This window comes from Natrix helvetica, assembly GCF_964273705.1.
Source record: "Natrix helvetica genome assembly, chromosome: 10".
Classification (NCBI taxonomy): domain Eukaryota; kingdom Metazoa; phylum Chordata; class Lepidosauria; order Squamata; family Natricidae; genus Natrix; species Natrix helvetica.
Genome location: NC_138561.1, coordinates 22,454,018 through 22,472,507, shown reverse-complemented (window position 1 = coordinate 22,472,507; position 18,490 = coordinate 22,454,018). Strand labels below are relative to the sequence as shown.

At 55.9% G+C, this 18,490-nt stretch overlaps 1 protein-coding gene across 4 annotated transcripts in view; it reads left to right on the top strand.

Moving 5' to 3' along the window:
- The window catches only part of CBFA2T3 (CBFA2/RUNX1 partner transcriptional co-repressor 3), a 57,162-nt gene that overhangs the window by 28,258 nt on the left and 10,414 nt on the right, over positions 1 to 18,490 (top strand). For 2 of the 4 annotated variants that reach the window (XM_081963536.1, XM_081963539.1), the window contains exons 2-6: positions 6,466 to 6,612; positions 10,859 to 10,936; positions 14,041 to 14,282; positions 15,506 to 15,595; positions 17,674 to 17,855. In XM_081963536.1, the coding sequence (XP_081819662.1) occupies positions 6,466 to 6,612; positions 10,859 to 10,936; positions 14,041 to 14,282; positions 15,506 to 15,595; positions 17,674 to 17,855 (739 nt within the window). The remainder of the gene's footprint in view (positions 1 to 6,465; positions 6,613 to 10,858; positions 10,937 to 14,040; positions 14,283 to 15,505; positions 15,596 to 17,673; positions 17,856 to 18,490) is intronic. The other 2 variants (XM_081963538.1, XM_081963537.1) reach the window with 2 other exon arrangements.

The following is an 18,490-nucleotide window of genomic DNA, read 5'->3' as shown; positions in this document are numbered from 1 at the left end:
TTCGTGACTCCTTGCTTCATCCCGTGTTCCTGCCGTGTGTTTTGGAGCCACAGAAAACTCCCGTGCACTTTGCTTCTCAAAGCCGGATGTTTTCCCACACAATTCTCTTTTTTCGGAGATGGCGAGGAGGAGGAGGAGGAGGAGGAGGAGGAGGAATAACATTCAATAAAGTTCAAATTGGGAAGTTGTGGCTGCTCCAACGCCGGAGGTCTTGAAGAAGCGATTGGCCAGCCATTTGCCTGGAATGCCAGAGGGTAGAGATGTCCAAGCGTTGGAGCTTCAAGACTTATGGACTTCAAGTTGAGGTCTGCAAGTCTTAAAGTTCCAAGGTTGGCTACTTGAGCAGGGAGCTGGACTAGAAGACCTCCAAGGTCCCTTCCAACCCTGTTACCCTGTTATGGACTTGCCGCTAGTGAAATGTACATTCAGAGGAGAGGAACATGCCTCCCCCCCCCATTCTTGCATCCCCTCCCCCATTGCTGAGTTTGCCTCTGCACAGGGCCAGCTGCAGCCATGGAGGAGCCTGCTCCTCGTTGTTGCAGGACGTCCGCAGGCCCTTCTGAGCCTGTGGGGAGGAGAGCTGGGAGGAAGAGCGGGGTCCCCCTGCCCCCTTGTTCTGCAGAGGAAGGCCTTGTCTGGGAAAAACCAAGGAGACGGCCTTGACCCCTCCCTGCCTTTTCCCACATGCGAGCGGTCTGAAGTTCCTATCCAGTTGGCTGCCAGTGCCGAGGGCTGCCTAACACGATCCAGATGGAGCCCCTCCATCCATCCCTGGTGACTTTCTGGGGAGTTGTTCTTGGCAGCTGCGGCTGAACGGCTGGAATGCAGAGCCTTCCTTGGAAGGAGGCACCGAGTCCCGTCCCCCCCGCTTCATCCTCAGCATCTGGATTGCATTTGGAGAGCAGGAAAGGATGCCGAGATCTCATGCCATCACCTCTTTAACTCTTTCCTCCTCCCTCCCCCCTCCCTCCCTCTCCCCCCCTCCCGGGTCAGGAGGAGGAAGGGGCTGCCCAAAGGGCTGCAAGGATGTTTTCTTCTGCCGGGCTAGACTCCAGGAGATGGTGAGTTCTAGTCCTGCCTCAGGCATGAAAGCCGGCTGGATGACTTTGAGCCAGCCACACTCCCTCAGCCCAACCCACCTCACAGGGTTGTTGCCATGGGGTGTTCTGGAGCTCTCGATGTGTGGAAGGGGGTCTGCAATTAAAGAAGGCCCCTCCCCACATTAAGAAGCCCAAGAGGAGCTGAGCTGCCACTTCTCCTCCATTCAGGCAAAACTGCAGTTGTCCCTGGATGGTTCATCCTGGGGATGACTCAGAGGATGGGGGGGGGGGCAGGAACGTTGCTGGGGGGGAGGGAATTGGGGTGGGGGGAGAAGGAAATAATCGGTCCCAACTGCAGTAAGTTTTGTCTGCTTTCCAACATTTGTTTCCTATTACTTGTTGCTCCGGAGAAGCCACTTCACTCTGGAGAAGGGAAGCTCTGAAAATGAGAGGCCAAAACGGCTGCCCTCCACCCTCCCGTCTCCCAGGGGCTCCGAGGGTCTCGTCCCTGCCCCATTAATGCCACGGGACTGGATGGGGCAAAGGATCCTCCCGGCCTCAGCCTTGACCTTCCCCAGGAGGCATCTCAGCTGGGCCGGATTCATGTGAGAAGGAGACGGGGGAGACGGGGGGTCCCTTTCGGCTCTGAGCCACTGGGGAGAAAAATATACAAGAGAGAAACGGGAGATTAGTTTCCACTTTGGTGACCAGGAGTTTCCTTCCTCGCAAGGCTTCTCCTCCCAGCACTGCGGAGTCCAAGGGAGGCAACTGACCAGCGCAGGTGTTTGTCTCTGGATGGCCAGTTCAAGCCACTTCCTTGCCTGAAGAGGTTTGAAGAGGCGAGCTGCTCTTTTTCTCTTGTTTTGTTATTTTGGATGGGGTCCACCCCACACCTCTGTGCTCCCCCGAGCCCCTTCTTCCTCATGGGGGGCTCATTTGGCCCTCGGTCTGGGGGGCACTCCACCCCTCCCCTCTGCCACATGCCCTCCCTCCTCTGAAAGAAGCTCCCTTGGCCCCCAGAATGGAATCTTCTTCATCTGCAGGAAATGAGGAGGATGCAAAATGACACCAGTGAGCAGGTTGGCATGCAATTGTATCTGTGCCAGGGAAGACAATCGCTGTCCATAGCCCCAAGTGGCTTCCTAACACTCTGGTTCAGAGCCCCCACGATGCCCTCCCATGCCCTGAGCACTGGGCCAGCCTTCGCTCTGGGTGGCATCTTTCCCGGGCAGGCTCAGGGAGGCATCCACCCATCGTGCCACCTTCCCGCTCCGCAGTCCCCTGGATGACAGCACTTGGGACATGCCAGGGCTTCTGCCGGCTTCCATCTGCTGCAGAAAGTTCTCAGCTGCTGTTTGGCTCTCGGCTGTCACTCAGGGCGTATTTATAAATACAGCAGGAAGTCGAAGGGGGTGGGGAGTTGGCGGTCCCCCACCATGCCAGGCTCCGTGTGGAGGCATCCATGGCTGCAGGAATGCTGTCATCGGTCGAAACGATGCTCAGGACTTCACATGAGGCTTCTTACCCCTCAACACTTCCAAAAACAGCCTGGGAGAGTGGAGAGGAGTGGAAAATCGATCAGAGGAAGAGGGGGAGAAAGGGAGTCTGTCTGGAAACCAAAAGGATCTGGGAAAAGACGGTGCAGCAGTCCCAAATCAGTTCTTTGGGGTATTTTAAACAGTGATGGGTAAGCATGTGCAGAGGGCATCTGCTCTCCTCTGAGGGCAAAAAGGCCTGTTTGCATCTTAACTTTCCTGAAGCAAATTGGAAACGGGGACCAGGTTCTGCCCATAGAAAGGAGCATCTCTGTGATGATGATGATGACGATGATGAGGAGGAGGAATAAGATGAAGAAAATTGCTCTCTGCTGAGACTCTCAGATGGCTGCCAATCTGAGCAGGCAAGGCTGGCTGGCTGCAGAATTGAAGGCGATTTGCTCTCCCCTTGGGAGAAGGTTCGGATTTCAGACGGAGGCAAGAGAGACAATCGTGGAGAGCTGGGATTCTGCTCCTCTCCTGCCAGCTGCTTCAGGAGTCTCCTCTTGCAAAGCACCCGGCCTGTCCTCCGTCCTCTAGCTAAAGACGGGGGGTTCTAGGCAGCCCCTAGGTTGGGTGATCTCTCAGGGATGGCCACCCCGTTGCCGCCAGGGCCTTTGACGCCGCAGAGCCTGGGCTCCATCCTGGCTGTCTCAAAGTGGGAAGGTCACAGTGGAAGAGGGCGAGGGGGGGGGCAGGTAGTCTGGCCCCTTGTCTGGTTTTGTGTGTGACTCTCTTAACAGCCACTTTGCTTAGCAGTGGGGAATCTGTTCCAATTGTGGTCATAAAACAAGGACTCCCTGTACTGCAGAGAGGGTGAGGGATGGGTGAAGGGAGGAAGAGTTTCTTCCTGGAGATCCCCCAGAGGCTCCAGCTGCCCCAGGAACCATAACGCTGGGTGACAAACCACAATCCCTGGGTTGTTGCAGCACATTCAGTTGCAACATGGTTTACAGCAACGCAGTGGCTGAGCCCAAGCCCTCCTTCCACGGGGCATGCCCCCAGGCCTGGCACCCATGGTTTTGTGGGTGAGCATCAGCCTCTTTGCACCAGAGTCCGACATTCGCAGCACCTGGGCTGACGGTGGAAGGCTGCAGGTGAAGACGGAAAATCTTTTGTGGATGCCAGGGGCTTCCGTGCTGAGCCTCCTCGTAAGCCACGTCCTTTCCAGACTTTCCCGGCAGTGGAGAAGGGAGACAGACGGACGGACAGGGTGGGGAATGCGCTGGGAGCCTGGGAGGGGCTCCGGCGTCTGGGAGAGGTTGCCCTTCCCTCTCCTTGGCCTCTGCTGAGCTGATTTACAACCAGCAAACTCGGTGTTTGTTGGCCCGGACTCAGCTGCGTGCTGAGAAGGGGGAAGGAGGTGGCTCCTTGTCTCCCCTGCAGAAGCCTTCCTCCCAGAGAGACCCTCTGTGCAGGGAAGGGACGGCTGGGGAAACTGCCCACCACGGGGGTCCTGCTGAGCTTCCTGGGAATTCTGGGGAATCCGGAAGGGGGGTGGCTGCCCCTTTTCAGAGCTGAAGGGCCCACCTCTGCCCTTGCTGCGCTTGGCACAGCTGGGCTCCTGGGTAAAAGGGCCGATGTCCCTGCATCACCTCTGCATCAGGGCATGTGCCATAATCACACCAGGAGGCCAGGAGGAGCCTTTTGGCAATCGGGTTAAAGAACTGCACGCCTTGAAGACTTCCATCCGTCCTTCATAGGAGACCCTGAATGCCCCAAGAATGAAAGAAGGGGCAAGGGCTGCCACTGAGTGGCTGGCCTGGCTACTCTCATCCAATCCCTTCTGCTGCATGCCAAGGAGGCCGCCGCCCTCCCCCAGCCCAGGAATCTCTGAGAGTTTGTCCTCTCTCAGCCCCAGGAAGGCTGCAGCCCAGTGGTGAAATTCAATTTATTTTGCTGCCGGCTTGGTGGGCGTGGCAGGGGAAGGATACTGCAAACTCCCCCTTCCCTCTTCACTCGGGGGCCAGCCAGAGGTGGCATTTACCGGTTCTCCAAAGTACTCAAAATTTCCAATACCAGTTCTCCACAATCTGCTGAATTTCACCCCTGCTGCAACCCCATCTACAGCCGAGGGGAGGTTGTTTGTTGTGTTGAAGCTATAGTGTATCCCCGAGGAAGTTCCCTGCACCTTTCCCAGGAATGTGTCCAGGACTGGGCACCACTCAGCGATGCTCGCCCACTCTGGGAAAAGAGGCTTCCCTGCCTTAAAGAAAGCTCGGCTCCCTGCACGGACAGCCCATCCCTCGGGGACTTTGGCTGGGCTTAGGTTGCTGTTCCGCGCCCTCCAGGTACATCTGCGCCCGGCTTTATTTAGCCCAGGCGGTGTCCTTTCCCGCGCTGTCTCTCTCTCTCTCTCACTTCATGGTGCCACAGTTGCCATGGATTAGGGATGATCCATTGCCCCCTGAAAGCTGGCCGCTCCGTCCCCTCCAGGAGCCTCTGGCTGACCCCGGGCAGGGCGGCAAAGGGGAGGCTCTCCTTCTTTGGTTCTCCTCCGAGCCCTGGCTGGTCCCGGCCGGGAGACGCCGTGACAGATTGCCGCAGCTGCTGGCACACTTGCGCGGAGCCGTCAACCTCAAGTGCATCCTCTTTAATGGAGCAGGGAAAGAGATGAACTTGGCAGCCCGGGCGGCTGGTGGCAGGTGCCTCCGTTTAGATGTGGCAGCTGCTCCCGCTTTCTCTCCCCAAAGTCACCCCACCTTCCTCCTGCTCTGGCCCAGCTAGGTCAACCCCAAGCAATCTGGGAGGGCCACTACGGGCAGAGAGGGCGCCCCCTTTGGCCAGAGCAACCAGAGAGCAGACTTTCTCAGAGCAGCTGGAAGCAGCTGGCTGGAGAAGTGCGCAGGGGCTCCAGTGTTGTTGGCCTCATGCGTTATTTGTGGCATTAAATGCCGTGCATTTTCAAAGTTCCTCACTGCACACATTTAAGACTAAACAGCTCATAAAACTGCGACATCCAGCCCGACATAAATTCGCAGCGCAACACGCAGCCAGCCCAGAATCCACAGGCAGGTTTTGGAATGAAAAGGCGGAGATTATCTCAGCGGATTCCGTGTGGCGGTTAAGCCTGGAGCTGTCCGTGTGGTTAGGGCATAGAACAATGAGCGAGCCTGGAGGCCATGAAACATGGCTTAGCGTTATGTGTGACACGGGTCCCCGTGGCTTGTTGAGCAATCCAGGACTGAGCTCAAGAGGGGAATCCCTTTGGAGTTATTGAAGCGATCTGGCCATACAGAAGAGTTGGCATTGCTGGATATGGGAACAATAGAGATGGAAGTGAACCTGTGTTGTTGCCACCCAAGGCCTAATTTTTCTGCAGGGAGGGGTGGAGGGGGTGGGGTGGGGGTGGGGTGACATGTGACCTTTAGGCTGGATTGGGGAGCCAACACTGGCATCACAGGCCCCCTCCTCCTGGCAGGGTGGGTTATGTTCTGTAGACGGCAATGAAGCCGCCGTTATGGTTTATTCAATCCTGGTAAGCCATGTTTTGTGGTGGTTTGTGAGAACTCAGCCACTGAGCTGCAGGAGTCCAAATCAGGAGTGGCGAAAGCTGGGGAATTGTGCCTTAGCTCAGCTAGTCTTCCTCTGGGCATCATGATGCCATCGTGGCTATTTTAAAAATTGCCATATTTGCATGAGGGTGAAGGTGCTATGCAACCATCCTGTCCCTTGTGCTTCCCCAGGTGCCTCTACCAGTTTGTCTCTCAGGACGTTGGTCTCGACAACCACACCTGTCTCCACTCTGATTCCCAAGCCTTTTGGGGGGGGGCTCTCAGCAGGTGGCATCAGCCCAGTCTCTCAGCTGCCCAGCTGTCCGTCCGTCTCTGGCCGCACCTTCAGGCCTGGTTGCTGACACCTTCCCTCCCCTTCTCGCTTCCCCCTTGCAGGCAGCACAGAGACTCAGGCAGCCAGGATGCCCGACTCGCCAGCTGACGTGAAGACGCAGTCCCGCTCCACACCCCCGAACATGCCCCCACCATCACCAGCGGCCTCCCAGGGAGCCACGCGGCACCCCACCTTCACCTCAAACCCCAGTGAGTACCCCCTTCATCCCTCGGGGCTGAGTAATGGGGAGGTGGGGGAGAGAGGTCTGCTGAAGGAGGCGTGGGGGTGCTCCCTCCCAATTTTTCTGGGGTTCTGCTGCTTATTGTTTGAGTTTGACAGAATTAAAGCGACATCCTTAAAGTAGAATGGAATGCTTTGACTGGGGGGGGAGTTCTCCCCACCCTGAATTCTGCTGCACTGCTTTGACAGAAGGAAAGGATACCTTGAGGTGATCTCTGCTGACAGGGCTCTGGATTTGGGCATCCTGACCTTCATGCAGGAAAATGCCTTTGAGGGGGAATCAGGAGTGCAAAGGAAAGCTAAATGGGAAGGCTGCTTCTTCTCTCCCCTTCCCCTCCTGCAAGGACCCTCCCTTCCCTGCAATGCCCTGGGCTTATGTTTCCTTTGGGAAGGGGGGAAATGCTGAAGGAAGCCCCCAAAGGCAGAAGAGAGGCAGGCAGGTGCTTCTCCTGCCCCACCAAACCCAGCAGTCAGATAATCGGCAGCCCCCTTTTGTGGAAGGGTTCTGGGCTTCTCCTTGCATCCAGAGCGACTTCGGGTGCCAGGCGGGTGGGCTTGGATACTGTCCACCCCCACCTTCTCTCTCTGGGCCTCTTTCAAATGCTGCCATATGGCACTGGATTTGGAGTGCCAAGAAAACGGTCCCTCGCCCCACCCCGTGGGAAGCGCTGGCTTCGGCGGATGCCAGCCGGCTGCCGTTCTGCTCAGGCAGTTTCGAAGGAAGACGGGATTTGCAAAAGCAGAGGAGCTCCTGCGCCCACCCAACTGGGGCCGAAGGGGCAGCCCAGGAAGAGCAGGGGCAGCGTCCAGACGGGGAGGGGCGCCGGTCCCGGGCCTTCGACAGTAAGAGTAAGAGTTAGGAGCCTACTCTGCAGATGCTCTTCAAGGGGAGGCTTGGACCCGCTCAAAGCGGGGTGGAATTGACACCGTTATTGTGCCCCGGAAATAAAAGGCGTTGCTGGTCTTTGCCCGAGACCCATTGTCCGCGTGGCTCATGCCAGGCTGTTTTGCCCCAAACGGTCTTTAGAATGAATTGGATGGTTTTTAACCTTGGGCCCTGGTGATAGACAGCTCCATCTGCTGCCAAGGCCCACTTCACCCCATCGGAGGCAGGAACTTTGGGGTGTGGAGAAGCCGGGGAGGGGGGGGGGAGAAAGGGAAAGGAGTCCACCAAAGAGGGGCTGGGAAGCCATGGAGCCATTTGGCACTTCTTCACTTGTTGCTTTCCTGTCTGTCTCTTGTTCCCCCGTGGGAGGTGGGCAGTGGGCAGTGGGAGCCATCCTTTGAGCAGGTGGAAGGTGCCCCCTTGCTCGAACAGAGTCCTGCCTAGTGAGGGGGTCTGCCCAGCCTTGCATGGACTCTTAGCAGCTGCTCCTGTTCTGTCTGGCAGCCTCAGATGGACGTGGAGCGAGGCCGGTGGAGCTTCCTGCGTGGTCCAGGGGTCAAGCCCTGGGTGCCGTCCAGAATGTCCTCTGCTCTTTGCACACCACAGAAGGGGAGGATTCCATTCTTGGTCTTCCTAGTTCAGAGGTTCTCAGGTCGTATTCCCTTTGCTTAAGGCAGCCAGCCTGGAGGAGAGTCAGGCAGGGCACCAGGCAGGGATGAATTTTCCTCCACTCCCTAAGCTGGTTGGCCATTTTCAAGCACCATTAAGATTCGCCCACCAGGGTTGCCTGATTGTTGCCTGAACCTGGATTTCGGCCTTTGACTTGGCTAGTGGGGAGCTCTGGCTGGCTGGCAGCCACGCCTCAGCCAGCAGATCCCCATCCAGCAGCCCAGTTGCCCCCGGTGCCCCCGCCTTCTGGCACCACCCCCAGTCCAGGGGATTGGGAGCGGCATCCCCTTGGCCAGTGGGCAGAGGCTGCGTGGCAGATGGGCATTTTCCTCCGCTCGCAGGTGAAGGCTCCAACGGCAGATGGGTTGCTGTCTCCGCAGGCACAGGGCTCCGTGCCGAAGCCCCAAAATAGTTGCTGCGAGAACACTCGAGGCGCCAGATCGCTTCCCTGTTCAGCTTCAAGCTGCAGCGCCCGGCTCAAAATTAGCAACTTCGGAACTGAAGGAGAATTCCTCCTCCTCCTCCTCCTCCTCCTCCTCCTCCTCCTCCTCCTCCTCCTCCTCCTCCTCCTCCCCTCTCCTGAAGGCGGGAAGGCTGCACGGCTGAGCCCCAAGAACAGCCCCCGGCCTTTGTATGGAGGGCCTGTTTTTCACTCCCCTCCTCACCCCTCCCCATGCCCTGAATGATGGCTCCAAGCCAACCTGAGGCTTCCCCTTTGAAGCAAACCTTCCCCCGGGAGCCTCTGCCCAGGGGTGCCTTGCGTTGTCCTCAGCAGGAGATGAAGAGTCGGGAGTCCCGTACAGGAAGCTCCTTTCATGCATCCCAGCCATACCAGCACAGCTGCTTCCTCCACAAGTAAAGGGCAGGTGCATTTCTAGGGTTCGAAGTAGGGAAGGATGGGAAGGGAGGCATTTCAGTCCGATTTGAAAGGGACTTGGCAGGCAACTGGTGCTTGGCAGGGCCTAAAACCTGTGCTAACTCCAACTCTTTGGTTGAGGGTGAATCCCCGCTCCCCCAGGTCAGGGCGTTGCTTTCCGTGGGACCCCACAGCCAAAGGAGAGGATTCCTGAGCCCCGCCTGAGCTCCCAAGCAGGCCCAGGATTGGAACCCACCTTGTGCAAAGGGAAGGCTGGGTCACTTTTCCATCTGGTGCTTCTGCAAACTTCCCAGGAAAGTCCGGCCTCTGGCTCAGTTAAGGAGCATCTTCTGAGCACAAGGGCAGCATCAGAGGAGGACCCTCTGCCAGCAAGGGGAGGGCAACGTTACGCCCCAGTGTGTAAAAGGTTGGTGCTAGCCTCAAAGCCCGCTTAGTCTGGAACCTGAATATCCCTTTCTCATGGATGCCTGCAGACCTGAAGAGAGGCTCAACGGTTCTCGGCCCCCTTCCTCAGACAGCGAGTCCCGCTTTGGTGGAAGTGAAGACGCTTCAGTTCAAAGCGTTCCTAGAGTTGCTAAAGCAGCAAGTCAGCCCCACTCTCTTTGGGGGCCGCCTGGACCAGGCCCTGCTTGCCAGACCTTTGCCCCACAAAAAGCACCCACTAAATGGGGCACGGTTTCCTTCCTTCTTTGGCAGCAGGAGCTGACCCAATTCTTCACTTTCTTAATCTAGAGGAAGGGGAGGCAGCTCAATCTTGTTCTGGGGAGGGACACCTGCAAGCAAGAGGTGCCCCGTCCACCCTGGCTCTCAGCTGCCAACCTATTTTAGCGTCTCCTGTTATATTTTGAATCTTTGGGGAAATTCTAAAAATAGCCATGACAGTAAAGTGTGTTTTTCAGAATGCAAGTCTACCTGTTTCTCAGCCTGCCCTGCCCTCTCCACACTTTCAGCCAAGCCTTATGGGTTGGGTAACTGTTCAGGAGCCTGCACTCTTAGATGAAGCTCTTGGTAGACAGAACGTGGGAAGGGGGATAGAAGCACACGGAGGTGTCTGATTCCTTTGGGGGACAGTTCTGTATGGCTTCCCTTTGTGCAAAATATCTTGGCTTGTATTGAAGCAATATCCTCGTGACATGCAGCTTGATAAATGCAGGATTGACGTGGCAAGGAAGAGAAGAAACTTCTTCTTCTTCTCCATCCATGGGCCAAAGGGCAGAGCCGAGGCTGATTTGGCATGAAGGCTGCCAGTTGCTTACCTCTAGCTCTGTAACGTTAGGATAACTGGCAAGCACCTCAGTGTGGCCATCAGCAGGACATTCACCGAGGAACGGTAAACCCCCGAGCCTGCTTGTAGATTAGTCATCTGGCAAGGTAGATGCTCCTTGGGTTGGCTTTGCTCTGCCCAGCCCGGCTGCTTCTGAGAATTTCTAAGGGTTTCGGCCTGGAAGTAAAATTTCTGTACCCAACTGGACCTCCTCACAGAGACCATAAAGCAGGGGTCCCCAAACGTGGCAACTTTAAGACTCGTGGACTTCAACTCCCAGAATTCTCCAGCCAGCATAACTTACTCTCTTGTAATCCCTTCCTCTGCAATCTCTCCACTTAGATCAGAGGTCTCAGCTCTGCTGGCTGAAGAATTCTGGAAGTTGAAGTCCACATGTCTTAAAGTTGCCAAGTTTGGGGACCCTGCCATAAAGCCTGACTGTCCCCAGCTTAGTGTGATGAAAAGGCCCCTCCACACCTCGGGTCTCTCCTGATAGCGTTTGTTTTATTTTACTTGCAGATCGTGATGCTGGGCCGCCGATGTTTCTCCCTCGGGGCCGATTTCATGGTTGCCTGAAATGGTCCATGGTGTGTCTCTGTAAGTAAGATGAAACAAGCCCTCCCGTAGAGACCCAGAGGCTGAGCCCCGCTTGGCAGGAGGGAGGGGGGAACTGCCAGGCAGCAGCACTCAGGGACTGGAGCTGGGAAAGCAGGTGCAGATCCCTCCTGGGTTGGTTGGGACCACTCCCCATTTGCTCCGTGCAGGTCCCTAGTTAGCAGGGTAGGGCCCTGTCCATGTGCACAAAGCACATTAAAAAGAGGTGGCGCTTGGCTGACTCTGGGGCAGCCCCAGCATCTTCAGATACAGCGTCAAGACCTGCCGATCACTGAACCGGCATAAGAAGGAGTTCAACCCGGAGGATTGTATGTAGGATTTGAGTTTATCCCCAGCTCTCCCCCTGCAACAGGCCGTTTTGCATCTGCCTTCGTTTCCGCCCGTGTCTGTCTGTGAGGAGCCAGGGGTTGGTTGCGGGAGAGGCCCCGATGCAGCCGCACTTCAGAGTTTCTCCCTTCCTCCCAATTGGTTTGAGTCAGGATAGAAAAACCCTTTGGAAATCCTCCGCGACATTTATTTGCCTCAGATCAGCAGAGCAATGGAAGACTCTTTGTGTTCCTTCCCTGGGAGATGCGAAAGGGCACCACTGGGGGATTTGAGTCTCTGCTTCCTGGCCTGACGTGAACCTCTAAGGCGTCTCCAAGGAAGCTGGACCACAAACCCTCCCGCTGAGGCAGACCAAGGAAGCCCCCAGGACTATTCTCTCACAACTGAACTTGTGGGTCCCTCCGGAAGTGGCTTCTCTCCCTCCCAGGCTTTGAGGAGAAGCGGAGCATAAAGATCCTTCTTTCGCTTCACGCTGTTTTCCTTCCGGGTTCTCTGCCCTCCTGGCCGGTTGTCTGTTCTTGAAATGGTTGGTATTTAGCTGTAAGCTGCCCAGACTACAGTTGGGGAGCCTGGACATCAAGTAAAAGAAAAACAGAACAAATAGGCATCAGGTAATGGGGGAAGGACGCAGGAGCCGCCCCTTTGGGATCCCCTCTGGACCCTCAGGTGTTCACTCAGGGCCCCCAAGCAAGGCTGCCCTCGTCCTCCAGCCCCCTCCAAGAATCAAGCCCCAGGATGTTCCTCCTGGCTCTCCAGATGCCCGCCAGGCAAGCGGGCACCCTGACTTTTCCAAAGACTCGCCACCTTTAGCCGAGGGGAAGCCCCCGTGCTGCCTCCATCCACGAAGCCCCAGCCCCAGAGACATGTGTGAAGTTTAACTTAGTAACGCACCTGTCACTGGAATAAAAGCAGTTGTGGCCGGGCGGTTATTTTCGGCACCTCTTTAGCAAGCGGCCGCTCTCGCCCTGCCGGAGAGGCAGTCAGAGCCCGAGGAAAGCAACAAAGCTCTGGACGGCTGCAGCTTTCCACAGCGCCGTGGTGACAACGGCAACGGTTAGTGGTGTGTGATGAGTCCCGGCGAAGGCAGCCTCTTCCCTGGCCTTCTTGGGAGGGATGGTTTTCAAAGGTTGGGGCATTTGAGGCTGGCCTTGCGTCTCTCCCAAGCGGTGGAGGCTGACGGCCCCTTCTCCTTTGCATGTGGGGGTGCAAAGGGGCAACTCGGTCAGTCTTTCAAGGGCAACCACATGGTTGTGCAAGCATGCCACACCTGCCAGTTGTGTAATAGCGGGGGGGGGGGGGGCAAAAAGACGCCACAGCTGCAAGGGCTCCACCTGCATGAAGGCAGCCCTTAAACCCCCTCCCTCCGCCTTCAGTCCATGGAGGCTTGCAAAGAGGCAAGGCAGGAGTGGCTTGACTCGGGTTTATTGTTCTGGCCTAAGGACCCGTCCTATTGTTGGGTCTGGAAATAGCTGGGGCCGTGGGCAGGCACACACACCCCCTCGGCAGTCCTTGCGAACAAAAGCATTTTGTGTGACAAGGGCTGGAAGGAGCAGAGGAGAAGCCATCTCGGAGGCTGTTTGAAATGCACGCTGACCGCTGGGAGGAAATCCCTCCATGAAGGCAGCCCCAGCCCGCATGTCCCCACACGGAAGGGACGCTCCCTCTCTCCAGTGGGGCTGCCTTCTAGGAGGTACCAAGAACCGGATTCCTCTCCCTGCTTCCCCCCAGGACTCACCACCTTTTGCTTTGCCCTTCTGTGGTTGTTCCTCTTGTGTTGGCGACCTGGAGCATCTCTTGAGACACGGCAACACCTCCTTGCAAGGCTGCACAGGAGAGAATCCAGGGGGCCGAATAGCCCTCGGCCCCTCCTTCTGTAGGGAGGCCTGGAGGTTAACCTTCCCACTTGGTATTTCATGGAATCCCTCCCCTCCTCTTCCCATCTCACGCGTTCCTTTCTGAAGGCAGCGGGGGCCAGATCCATTTTGGGAAGCAGGAAACCCCCCCATGAAAAGTATGTTGTTCTTCTCTTCTACGACATACTTTTAATATGCTTTCATCATCTTGGTGGTTTGCTGGCTTATTTGCCTTCCTTTGTTGTCATTCTGCACAAATCTAGAATTCTAGGCATCCCCTAGACTGCAAGGCAGGATGCGTTTCCTTAGCAGCCTGTCTCTTAGAAGAGGGCAGCCCTGCCTTCTCCTGGAAGAGACGCTCACTTGCCACACCAGGATTCCTCGCCCTGGATCTTTAGAAGAGCTTCCCTGCCTGATCCTGGTCAACGTTTTCATCTCCCTCTCGACTTCAGTCCAAGCGTATTTCAGATGGTCCACCTTAACCTCTCGTAGTTCCCCTGATTGGCTCTTACTCCTTTCTCCAAGTGAGGCTCACTCAGTTCCTTAAAACCTTCTTGGTCCTTTCCAGTTAGTTTATTACTTAATTAGTTTAAGTCATTACTCGTTAGTATAGGATTCCGGGAGCTTAAAAAGGCTCACTTGGTCCAAGCAGGGATTGAGCTGCTGGAGGAGGCTCCAGGGGGGCCTGGTCAAAGCCCCCGAAGAGTGAAAGGCATTCTACCGGGAAGGGAAAATGAGGGGTCCGACTAAGATAGCAGCAAGTACTGGGGGGTCTCTGCATGCTCTCCTGGGAGTAAGAGGGCAGGAAGGAAAAGATGGACGTGTCCTTGGAAGTTCTACTTCCAGAGAATTCTGACTTTCTCCCGGGTCCTGCCACTCCCTCAACGGCTCCTTCTTCCCTGGCAGTAATGAATGGGAGCAGTCATTCCCCGACGGCCATCAACGGAGCGCCCTCCACGCCCAACGGCTTCAGCAACGGGCCGGCCACCTCCTCCACTGCTTCGCTGTCCACCCACCAGCTCCCACCAGCCTGCGGGGCTCGCCAGCTCAGCAAGCTGAAGCGTTTCCTCACCACCCTGCAGCAGTTCGGCAACGACATCTCTCCGGAGATCGGGGAGCGGGTGCGCACGCTGGTGCTGGGCCTCGTGGTGAGTTCGAGGCCCCTTTGGGGGGTGGGGGGTCAAAGGCTCTGGAGTACGGGCAGTCCCTAGGCTTACGACCGCAGTTGCTTAGTGAGACAGTTGTAAAGTGAGTTCTGCCCCATTTTACTTTCTTTCTTGCCACGGCTGTTAAGCAAATCCCTGCAGCTATTAAGTTGGTAACCTGGTTGTTAAGTGAATCTGGCTCCCCCCCCCCCCCACTGACTTTGCTTGTCAGAAGGTCGCAAAAGGGGATCAGGTGACTGGGGGACACTGCAAACCGTCATAAATACGAGTCAATTGGCCAAGCATCTGAAATTTGACCTTGTAACCATGGGAATGCTGCAATGGTTATAAGCCATAAGTCCCTTTTTTTCAGGGCTGTCGTAACTTTGAATGGTCACTAAACAAACTATCCTACTTGCGACTGCCATCCTTCGTCAGATGCTTCTGTAGAAACAACGGTGCTGTTGGTGCCACTTAGTACAACTGAGCTCCTGCAGTGCAGAACCTTAACCTACCCAAAAACCCAACCATCCTCCCTTTGGGGAAGCCAAAGTTTATATTCATCACACCCCTGATGCAACAGAGGGCCCACGCCCCACAGGGGGGCAATCAGAGGGGGGTTCCTACCGGTTTGGACCAGTTTGGCCAAATAGGTAGCAACTTGGCGGCCTGGTATGTGTCTGGCGTGCAAAAGTTTTGCACACACCGAACCGGCAGTAATGCCAGCACCAACCCACCCCGGGGGCAATTTGATTTTTAATGGGGGCAATTTGAGCCTTGTTTAAACCACGTTAGTGGCCTTTTAAGCTTCCTCCGTGTTGAGTAGAGTTTACTCTTTGAGTAAAATAAGAATAAAATAAGAATTATATATCACAGGGGGAGCATCAGGTTGGAGACCCCCACTCTAGAGAAGCAATCGGATTTTGAAGGCACAGGCTTGTTTTTATGGCAGCACATCAACCCGGCTACCATTCTGGAATCCGTTGGTGTGCAACATTCCTGGGCCTTGTTAACCCGCCTTACCCAACCCAACCAGGTGTGATGGGATTACACTGCCCAGAATTTCCAGCCAGTTGTTTGGGGATTCTGTGTGTGACTATCTGAAAGGCATGGAAACAGGTCAGGTTGGTCAGCAAAACTGACCTGGAAGGAGACAGCCTGAATAAAGTCACCTGTGGCCTCCTGGTCAGTTCGTCCGCTGACCTCTTTTGATGTTCACCTTGTAGAATTCCACGCTGACCATTGAGGAATTCCATGCGAAGCTCCAGGAGGCCACAAACTTCCCCCTGCGCCCTTTCGTCATCCCGTTCCTGAAGGTAAGACTTCCCCCCGATTCCTCTCCCAAGGAGCCCCTATCCCAGCAGCCCCTTTGCTATTTAAACAACAGGAATGGATCCCTGTGAGCCAGCCTTCTCAAAAACCCACAATTTCATTCATGTAATGCAGACGTCTTCAAACTTGGCAACTTTAAGACTTGTGGACTTCAGCTCCCAGAATTCTCCAGCCGGGAGTTGAAGTCCACAAGTCTCAAAGTTGCCAAGTTTGAAGACCCCTGATATAATGCATTTGAGAGCATCCAATAAACGCATGGAAAACTTTTCTTCTGGAAAACCCTCCTGGGTGGTCAGCACAGCCATCAGTAGGTGATCCTCCCTGGCAGATCTCCATTGGTTTCCTAATAGCAGGACCAAGGAAAGAATGAGGATGAGTCAGAGAGGAACTGTCTTCTCCCACAGAAACAGACTGGCGTTCCCAAGGACGCTTGCAAGGCCGTAAAGGAAATTACTCCAAGATGACGAGGAGGGTCTGTGGAAATTCCCAGCACAAGCTCTGAGCCTGAGGAGCTGCGGCCAGTCCAAAGGGACCATTCTGGTTCAATGGACAAACACTTTGACTGGACAAATCTCTACAGAGCAAGGGGCTCCATCCTTGGCAGCTTGATGACTTGTGGACTTCAAGCTGGCTGGCTGAGGAATTCTGGGAGTTGAATTCCACAAGTGGTAAAGTTGCCACGGTTGGAGACCCCTGCAGTAGAGAATTCCTGCCCCTCAGAACAGGCAGTGAAGGAGCAAAGGGCAACCAAGATCCTCACATGGGTAGCAGGCTGCCTAGCTTCTTTCCTCCTCCCCCCCGCCCCCCACTGAGGGTCATTCTCTCCTCTTGCATTGATTTCTCCAGCCCAGCCCTCTTCAAATATTTTTGCTTGGAAGAATTGCATGACTTCAGAAGGGTTGCCAGGGCAAACCTCCATTGTGCAGTAAGGAAATGCTTTATTTGGAAATCTTGTTTTCTAAAAGCATCGTAGCTTTAATGGAGAGTTCGGATTCTACATTGGTTGAAGGTTTCTGGAGAAGCAAGTTGTCCTTCGGGAGAATTTGCTCCTAGAAATACCAGCTGGCCTTGTTCCTTAGAGGTCTAAGAGGGAGAAGCCCTGGTGTTCTCTTCCCCTCTTCCTTGCCCAAGAGAGCATCAAAAGGAGGCTGGCAGCCCTGAGGTCACAGCCTTCCAGCTTGACCACCTTTGAGTGAGGATGAAATCCCCCCCCCCCCCCCAGCGATCCTAGTTCCTTTGGGCCATTTGGAGCTCACTTGGGTGAAACAACAACGTGTCTCGACTGGTGCTTGGTCTCTTCAGCTGTTGGGGGAAACTGCCCCCCCCCTTTGGCAGAGGATTGGGGCCGCCTGCCAGCCCTGGTGCCTTTCTGCCGGAGCTGCCTCCGAGGGAGCCTCCCCACCCCCCGAAAGCCTTTTCCCGGCCTGCTCTGCTCTCCAGCACTCTCTCCCAGCTGTCCTCCACCCAGGGCTCCAGATGCTTCTCATTAGGCTAACTCAAAGCAGGCAGCCCCCAGCCTGCCTTTCCCAGAGATGTTATTTATTCCTTTTTATTATTTTTCTTTCTTGGAACGTGGAGCCGAGGCAGAGAGAGGGAGAAGGTGGTGGAGGAGGAGGAGGAGGAGGAGGTTTGCTGTCCTGGAATCCACAGTGGGGCATTTTATCAGCTCAAATGTGTTCAACAGATGGCGGTTTGGCCGGCCATCGTCCGCTTAAGTAGGAAACCAGGGCTGGCTCGTGGCAGGACTTTGCTCGCCTGCTCAATCACTTCGGCAGAGGCTCCTCCCTGGGACCAAGCTCCGGGAGAACCTCACTGGGTGGGGAATGAAGCAGGGGGCCACACACTTTCCGCTAAAAGCATGGGAGATGGGAATAAGGACCCTGCAGATCCCGAGAACCATCGGAGGAGGAAAGATCCTAAGAGGAGACTCCAAAGAGCTTCCTGCTTACAGCAGGAACTCCTATCCAGTAAGATTCCTTTGGAAAACCCACGGAGAGGAGGGACCCGTGGCAGGCTTGGGTGCCCCCTCGCGCTCTCTTCATGGTTTCTCTTGCCCGCTTAGGCCAACCTGCCCCTGCTGCAGCGGGAGCTTCTCCACTGTGCCCGCATGGCCAAGCAGAGCCCGGCCCAGTACCTGGCGCAGCACGAGCAGCTCCTGCTGGATGCCAACGCCGCCTCGCCCATCGACTCCTCGGAGCTGCTGCTGGAGGTCAACGAAGGGGTCAAAAGGCGGACGCCAGACAGGTATGCCAGCCTCGAGCACCTGGGAGAAGGGGGAGGGCAGGGGGGCGGTGTCCCAGTCTGGGGGCAGCCTTGCCAGGCATTCTTCTTGAGAAGGACCTTTCACCCGCATGGGGCTTTGTAGAGGCTGGCACCTCATCCGGGAGGGTCCGAAACAGCCAAGGGGGCGGATAGGTGGAGAAAGGAGCCCCTCCAAGGCAGCTGGTGACCCTACTGACAAAGAGGCGAAGCCATTCTGGGTCCTTTGGCTCCCTTCATTTGCGGGAAACTCCTATGCAGACATCTTTGCCCCTCAGGGTGACCGTCATAGAGTGAGGATCCAAGCTCTTCCGGGAGGGGTTGCCTGCCCCAACTGGGAAGCAGGGAGCACCAGTCTCCCCGTGGCTCCCATTAGCAGAGTGATGGAGGTTAGGGGACCACACAGCTCCAAAGATATATTGGGGAATTCACCAAGCTTTAGGTCGGCCTTGACCCTGAGCCGGTCACTCTCAAACTCCAGTTGGGAGGTGACCCAAAGGGAAATGGCTGAACTGCAAACGTCCCTCCGGAGAAGAGCCCAGGGATTGCTTCTAAAGGACCAGCCAGTTGGAGATGTCCAGGAAGAAGCATAAAACTCCCTTCTGGGGGGCGTGTGTGTG